This window comes from Gymnogyps californianus, chromosome 2 (genome assembly GCF_018139145.2).
Source record: "Gymnogyps californianus isolate 813 chromosome 2, ASM1813914v2, whole genome shotgun sequence".
NCBI classification, from domain to species: Eukaryota; Metazoa; Chordata; class Aves; order Accipitriformes; family Cathartidae; genus Gymnogyps; species Gymnogyps californianus.
In genome coordinates this window covers 93,731,301-93,740,108 of record NC_059472.1, presented here as the reverse complement: position 1 = coordinate 93,740,108, position 8,808 = coordinate 93,731,301, and the positions used below count along the sequence as shown (strand labels likewise).

Below are 8,808 nucleotides of genomic sequence, written 5' to 3'. Positions count from 1 at the left end.
AGTCCTCTGTTATGGTGAAGTTCTTCCATGTTTAAGGAAAGCATAAATAATCTTCCAGCTGAAATAGATGCAATCTATGCCCAAATGCTTCTTACAGATGCCAGAAAAGGGATCTTTATATAAATTTGAGTCAAACTCCAAAAGGTTTAACATTACAGAACTGTAGGTAAGGTATCTTTCCTTCTCCCTTTCAATAAAATCAAATTCAACTAAGGAATTCTCACTTTACCACAGCATTGTAGGGAAGACCCATTTTTAAGAGATTGCAAAGAAACATTTACTGAATGTTCTTTCAGAACTGTAAAACAAAATAATTGAGTAGATTGACTTCCTATATGTCTTCTTCCCCCATCCACCTCCTCTAAGAAAACTTCTATATAGTTTACAACAATAAATTAATTTTCAGCTTTTCATTTGAAGGACATTTTTAAGTGCTTATATAAGTTTAAGAAAATAAAACATAAATATTGAAGTCTCTTAATTTGCAAGATTTAAGCAACTCTTACTTAAAATTAGAACTGAAATGTCTTTGAAAGAGACAACTATATGAGAACCACATTTAAAATGTGTTAAGAAATATTAGTTTTATTTAACCAGTTTTCACAGCTGAATATTTATTCTATAAAAACTTTACAGATTGTACAGTTTATATATAGTTCAAACTACTAGAACAAAAAAGTAGGTCCCACAGATGCAAAAATACTGTACCAATCCAAGGTAAAGGCAGATTTACACACTGTACAGCTCTCCACTGGGAAGGGGAGGTGGGTCAGTTCCAAGTAAAAACTTCAAAACTGTACAAAAATAAGGTTTGATTTCTTTTTCATTCTTCATAATACATTCAATAAGATTGCAAGCACAGATACCCAAGTAATAATAGATATCTGCAGTCAGGAATCAATAACCACTCCTGAAAGGAATGCAAAATAGGTCTATTTACACAGGGCACTCTTTTACACCATACCGTATATAGTGTATATTTAAAATAATAAAAAAGCATAGACAAAGAACATTAAACATCTAATATAAGGTAGTTTTTTTTTAAAGGAGTTTTTTTTTACTTAATAGTGTGCCAAAAGAATTTTAACTTATTAAATAATATATTCTAAGTGAACCTAAAATTTATGAACATAAAATGCATTTTTGGTGTAATACATCAATTAAACCAGCAAATAGGAAAAAAGAACCGAAACCAAAACCCAAACTGTATATAAAGTAGTATTCTCACCCAGCAATAGAAGCACTTATGTAGTTATTTAAAAAAAAAAAAAAAAAACAACAAAAAAACAAACCCAGAGAGACTATTTAAAAACCCACTAAAACTAACTTATAACTTAGGATATTCATACATAAGATATTCAGTGATTCACTAATACTGCAAAACAAGCTTTTTTTTGTTTTTGTTTTTTTTCTTCTTCCCCCTTCCATTTCCCTCCCACTTCCCCTCATTCCCCTTCCCCACGAGACAGTGGTTTCTTCATGCTATCTGGGTAAGAATTAAACATATTCCTGCCCCCTTCCTCCCACCCCTCTATACCTCCCCCAAAAAAGGACAGAGTGTTTTCTTAGCATTAATCCTGAGCACACTCTCTTTTTGGGGATACGTGTGATTTAATCTTAATAGGGTTTAATTCCCCAAAATTTTAGAATGTTCCATTACTTGAGGTATTTCAACCTTCTTCTGAGACGCCTTGTATCTTAGCTGACTCATTGGGCAGTGAAAGTAAGGGCTGGCTAATACCCGTTTCAATTCTGTATTCTAATGAAAAAGAAAAGCATTATTCCAGACTTCCCTGCCACACAGAAAATAATGCAACACCATTCACTTTTTAATCCATTCTCTATTTGATACAGTACTAGCCAAAGATAACAAAAACTAGAGCCTTTAAAGAGATGTTTGGTAGTGCACTCTATCATTTTTTTTAGCTTGTGTGTGTGTGTCTACATACACACTCACACACATATTACTTTATATATATATATATAAAAAAGACATATATATGCACACACATACACTTATGTGTGTATATATATCTATATGTAACAATCAGGGAGAAAGGAGTTTTGTTCAAATTTAAGTGATACAGTACTTTTAAACCCCTTGACAATAGAAGGGGGGGGGGGGGGTCCACTCCTGTTCCCAAGCTGAGCAAGGGGTGAGTTTATATAGGTTTTTTTAAATGGGCATATTTTGTTTGCCCTGATGTCCAAGAAATACAATTCCAGTGTCAATGGGCATCTCATCAGAACTCATCAATTTTCTTCTGCAGATATTTTAACATTGAGTCCATCCCTTGTGCTGAGCCCCAGATTTTCTTCAAAACTTCACACTCCTTTTCATTTGCTTGTTCCAAATCCACTTTCATGATATTACGTACTAAAGCTTTGGATTCTTCAAGTACCTAGGCAAAAAAAGAAAAAAAAAAAAAAAAAAAAGGGAGTTGGGTTAGTGTTACATGAGAACTGAGCAACGTGCACTTACAGGTTTATATGGACAAATCCTGAAGTTGATGATAAGCTTATCAATTCATGGACATGCTGTGACGCTAAGAAACATTTCTCATAGTCTTTGTTGTAGCATCACACAGGATTTCCTTTACCCTATACCAGCACAATTTACAAGTGCACAAAAATGTGGAAATAATGAAAATCATAACTATGAATAGCTATATATGGTTTTATACTGATAACTACAGAAAACTCCAACTCCAACTTTGGTGAAGGCTAATCATAACAATATTTTCCAGAACTGCTCTAATAACCAGGCAGACCTTGACTCTCTTGAGCATTTAAAACAGACTGAAAAACGTTGTTTGCTTTTCCATTTAGAAAACTATTAATCTGTTTCAAAATCCAAAATTTCTGATGCACAGAACAGTTAATTTGTACTGCATCTCTTCTTGTAAGAAAGCATCAAATAGTGGTAGTTTTAGCTATCTTGTGCAACTGCCAGTAATACCAGTAGGCATGATTCATAAAACTGTAAGTTCAACATAATGTCAAAGACTGCATTTATTTCCTTGGTAATTTAAATTACAACTCAAGACAACTCAAGATTTCTGCGTTTCTGTGCAGTTCTTAGGGCAACTGTTTACACTGTTGATTACAATAAGTTGGACTTACGCAACTACGTTAAAACCAAAATATATTGTAAAGAGTCCAATGCTGGTTTAATGTTCTTAACCACAATGTGCTATGGCATATGATAAAGAAGGGTCAGATCAAACTTAAAAAAATCCTCAAAAACCCAGGAACAAAAAAGATACATAAGAATGTGTTAAAAGACATTGCTATACTAAAATGCAGTCCTTGTATCATGAAAATGGTCTTTTTTTAGAAGGACATAATGATGTAGTCTAATAATCCTTAGATTAATTCTTATTAATCTAATCATAAAAATGTATTGTAAGAAAAGAAAGGAAACTTACAACTGAATTACATGTGACAAGTTCCTTAATTCGAACCATTACTTCTTGTGTGAATGTTCCCGGCCAAAACACTTGAGAGACGAGTCCTTTGGCACAAGCTTCCTGCGCAGTCAACTTCCTTCCACTGAATAACATTTCATTGGCCTGAAGGGATAAAAAGTTACTTCTGGTATGAAATGTAATGAGACAAAACTCATTAAAGGAAAAATGTTCAAAACAAATAAGGAAAATGCCTGCACTATTTGAAATAGTTTTATTATAGCTCTTCCAACTTTTAATTAATAACAAAAAAGACTTGCCTACAGATAGCTGGTCCATGTTGTTGACTATACTATGTCTGTAGTTATAAAAATACGGTGGTCTATGATTAAGGGTTAAATGTGAAAATGTTCTAGCTTTCTTGCAGTATTGCTGACTTGATTAACTGTATATGTGGTAATAGGTTATAATGTCTGGCAGATCTCTGAAACAGCAATGAATACATCAGCTTGCCCTTTATAATAAACTCAGTTGCAGCAATGAAATCTTTGCTAAAAATCTACATTATCTGTAAATTATAAAGATAACCCAGTTTTGGTAGTAGACCTCCCGGGAACTGCCAGTCTTGGTAGAAAAGAACAGTTACATATTTTGCAACTAAAATGTTTTTTTAGTACTGAAAATGTTTGAAACCTAAATATATGGTTTATTTTCAGCACTTCTCAAAAGTCTTCAGCAGTATTTCATTTATGATGCAACATTTAAAATAGCTGGATCATCTTAGAATTTGACCTCCAAAACCCACTGAAGTGAGCAGGATATGTTCCAATTTCTGATCAAATTCATAGAAAATAAACATTCCCATTTTATTCAGGAGTTCAATATTGAACTGATAAATCCTTTCAAAAGCTGACTTAACAGTCTTATTAAAAAAAACCCCAGTATTTAGAGGATCTTGAACATAGTTTAAAGGTACAGAATGAGTACTACACTCTATGCAATAAGGTAATCTCTAGTTCTGTAAGTCTTTTTGATTTGTAATTATCATACACTTCACTATTTAGCAGCTTCCCCATTAAAACTTCATCTTACAACTGTTTACATTTACACTTTAATTCTACCTTTAGTGAAGTTTCTTATACAGTTAAATTTTGTTTGCAGTGACACCTGCATGGAAACAGCCAGTGAAGATTAAAAAGTCAGAGTAATTGTCAACCTCAAAAAAAAAAAAAACAAACCCCCAAAAACTGTTTTACTGTTTCTTAATGACTAATTTACATTGAAAATATGACAAAGCCATCGCTGGACTCTTGGAATATGGGAAATAAGGCTGTTATAAAACACCCAAACCTGACACGTATAGCATCTCTGAGGCCAAAATTCTGAGTTTTTTATTGTTTTCTAATACTGGAAATTTTGGTAATTATTACAGCAACTTTCAGTTAAAGATCTCAAGTTATCTAATTACTGTAGGTAATGTTCCTAGTATTGCCATTTTACACATGAAGAAACTTGAAAACTTAGAGGTCTGTTACTTGCCCCTTTGTAATGAAATACGAAGTCTGGGTTCTACTGGCAGTTTATAGTTGCTGACTCCCAGTCCATTAGGCATGTAAAAAGAGAGATGTTCCCTAGGATCTTTTACATAAAATTTATCATCAGCACATCTCTCATAAGTTAATATGGAAAGTTGTGATCCATATATATTAGTTTAAAAAAAAAAACAACACAAGCCTCAAACTAAAGGTACAAATTATATACCCCTATAGTTCTACCTTCTGCGAAAGCAGAATCAAATATACAAGGTTCATTAACTATCACAACTATACCTTCTGATTTTCCAGATTATACGTGAATGATACTAACCCTGAAACACTAGCCAAAAATCAGTGATATACACAAGTTCGTCTAAAACAAGGAATCATTTTCCTAAGGAGATATGGAAAAAAAAAATTCTTCCAAAATAATTTTAAGAGATACTTAACATTTATATCAAAGAAAGATAAAAACATGAAGTCAATCTAACTGGGAGTTAGGAAAGTCAGAAATCTAAGTCAGCTGGTCAGGTCTACATAGTCTTCACATGTGTCCTTGGTAACAAGGACAAAAATGAATGCTAGAAGACCTTAATAATTTTTTTCTAAAAGTCAGTAGCAACTGCTGAGTTCTCCTGAACTTGAAAAGCTACAAACGATAATGGTGCAGTTGTTATCTTATTTCTGCCAGCTGTAACACAGCATTAGCAGAAAACCTCACATGAAATGAGTGCTCCCATTAGTGTTCTCAGTTGACAGGTTTTGAAGGGAAATGTTTTGCTCTGGCATCTTCACTTTTGATCTATACACAACATATGCTGGAGACCCACTACTAAACAAGTTTTAATCATATAATAATCATGCCTTGTATCTGCTGTGAAAATTAACACACTTGGTGGTTACTTTCCAAGAACTATAATACAGCAATAGAAATGAAGATGATAAAAATATTTCATTCATATAAGATTCTCATTAACAACTCTCATTTTCTACTCAGTCTTTCTCCTTCCAGAGAGGAACTTCACTGGGACATCCTCTGGTCTCTCTTTTACAGCGAGTCCTTTGAGGCTCACAGGGGACCTTTCATGCAAGCCCACAGGCGCTAGCTGCCATGGAGCACCTCAGCTCTCTTGGACTATGATCAGGAGGCAGCTGGTCTCTGTAATGCCTGAGACCCTGGCTATGATGTGGACTACAGGCACTATGGAAATGCGAATCCCTCGTGACTGACAGAAAAGCATAAGAAATTCTGCCAAGCATGCTGGAGACTGACAGGGAAACCCAGTGCGTGAAGCTGATCACGCAGTTCCTGTGCTAAATTATATCCAGGACCAGAAAACCAGACCAAGAACTCCACAGCAGACACAAAATAACGTATCTCCCCAAACAGACATCACCTTAATCTCTATAATAGATTACTTTCAAAACTCAGAAACCAAGTTTAAGAATCCTTCTAAAATACTTGGTATTTCCAATACAGTATCAGTTTTGAATCCTAAGGTGTGGGCTTCAGATTTCCTGTAATAATTAACTCTGTTGAACATATTCTGTGGAAAAAAAAAACCTCCGTGACAGACCTGCTCACCAGCCAAGACTGACCCAGTAGGGAAGACATTTCCAACAATCTTGCAATTGAAGATTTTTACATAACTGCTGATAATAAAAAGAATGCACTGAATCTGGCTTACAAGAGTTAAGGGTGGGACTAATATTGCTGAATTAATACATTTGTAGCAAATTTTATGATGCATACAGAGGCCTTAATTCTTTCTTTTGTGTCATAATTTTTTTCCCCTGAATGTTTCTCATCTCATTCACACCATCTCTTCTTTCTGCTGACTTCTCTCTCCCTTTTATAGATAGAAAGCATGCTACTTTATCAAAATTTTCAGTATAGATTCTGAATATATTTCATGGAATCTGCTGCTTAAAGTCCAACTTTGTCCCGCACAGCATTGACATCGCTGTACTGCAGAGAGTTGAGGATAGTATGAAAACAGTGGACATTTTTTTTCCCTTTTGCACTGAGTATTATGGAATTGTTATCACTGGAAGCTTTCAATTTAAGTCTTTATATTGAAAAATGAGAGCATTCACAAACACACATGAAAGAGTATACTAGGGAAGAGCTTCTTGTGTTTTTATACAACTTTTGGAGCAACGAAAAGTAACAACCACACGTCTCTAAAGGACGGGGATGGATGGAATGGATGGATGAATGGATGGATGGCCAAATAAAAAGGGAAAGGAACAATCAGTAGTTTGAAACATGCTAAGATATTAAAGATACTCTTATAACTGTTAATCTATTTCAGTTACCTTTTCTGTTCTCTTCTAATAACTAAATCCAGATATCACACAATTAGTCATTAGATCTGTTCAAGCTGATACTTTTAATATATCAAAATCTGTATTTTAAAATGAGTAAATACCTACAGGGAAAAATTGGCTTTTATAATAAACAGTAATTTAGGAAAAACAGGTGTAGCTACAAGCACTTGTTTCACACTGTTACTATTCAACTTCAAATTGGAATGGGACATAGGTCTAACACTTTTCAAAGAACACAGCATAAAAAATAGCAAGCAACAGGAAAATAATGTAGGTAAGAGATTTTTAAATAGCTTTTTGTTACATTTGAGTCTTTCATCTAATTGGAAAGCAAGAAAAGGGATACTAAGTAACATGTGGCTTATATTTTCAGCAACAATGCAAAGAGCTACCATTTTTTTTTTTTCAATCCAGCAATACTGTAAATAGAGTGCAAGACTAAAAAAAAAAAAAATCCTTCACAAAGGTAATTTGGACTGAGTATTTCCTGCATAACACACTAGTGTTAAACATCAGCAGAGATCTACAAAGCGAGGAAGTTCGACATGACTTCTTGAGAACGAGTGCATGAAAGCTGAATTACTTATTTTGCATGCTAGCATGAGACTGCTAATAGCTGGTGACACAGTGCTCTGCTATATAACGACACTGAGCGCAGACCAGCCCATCCTCTGCTAACACTCCGATGCTGTGCTGAATGCAAGACACTGGTGGCTGGTCCTCATGAGGCATCAGCAGGGAAGGTGTGTCCTGGTATGCAGGACATGACCCTTCTGCCACCGTCAGGGTTAAGGGTGCCCACGACATGGGATTAGGTCCCGTGCCTGCTTTCTGTTCTGTGCACGCAGGTGAAGACTAGGTTGTAACAGCACGGATAAGAGAAGCTATAGATACTGGTTTCTCATGAAAGGTTTTCATGAGAGAAAGAAAAAATAAAGAAAAGACAACACAGCAAAGGTAAAAAGTCTTGAAATCACTGGATAAATTATCACAACTGCATTGTGAAGCTGTCAGCCCCTACCCTGCAAGCTACTTACAGAAGCCAGGCCCATTATCCGGGGGAATGTAAGGGATGAACATCCATCTGGACTTTGTCCAAAAGTAGTGTATGGTGTCTGAAACCAAGCCTTCTCGTTGGCCCAAACCACGTCACACAGAGGCAATATAGATGCTCCAAGTCCAATGGCTGGGCCATTTACTGCTACAATGATAGGCTTCTTAAACTGAATAAAAGTATTCACAAAATTCCTGAAGAGAAACAGAAACATGCACTCACTACATATATAGAAAGAGTAAAATATACCAGCCCTTGAAAACGCAGTAATAATTCATCTTCACAGTAACATCACTTTCAAAACCAACCTGATAACCTTCCACGGTGAGGTGGTTAGCTTGGTGGATGAGGGGAGAGCAGTGGATATTGTCTACCCAGACTTCAGGGTGAGGCTTTCAGCACTGACTCCCATAAGACTCTCATAGACAAGCTGTTGATGTATGAGCTGGATGAGCAGACAGCGAGGTGGACTGAAAAAATG

The 8,808-nt window shown here is 35.3% G+C and overlaps 1 protein-coding gene across 2 annotated transcripts in view; it reads right to left on the bottom strand.

Annotated features, from left to right (window-relative positions):
• Positions 1 to 2,129: 2,129 nt before the first annotated feature.
• The window catches only part of CDYL (chromodomain Y like), a 105,803-nt gene continuing 99,124 nt past the window's right edge, over positions 2,130 to 8,808 (bottom strand). For both annotated transcript variants that reach the window (XM_050891264.1, XM_050891265.1), the window contains 3 exons: positions 8,311 to 8,521; positions 3,429 to 3,572; positions 2,130 to 2,402 (listed from right to left, as the gene is read on the bottom strand). In XM_050891264.1, the coding sequence (XP_050747221.1) occupies positions 2,244 to 2,402; positions 3,429 to 3,572; positions 8,311 to 8,521 (514 nt within the window). In that variant the 3' untranslated portion in view covers positions 2,130 to 2,243. The remainder of the gene's footprint in view (positions 2,403 to 3,428; positions 3,573 to 8,310; positions 8,522 to 8,808) is intronic.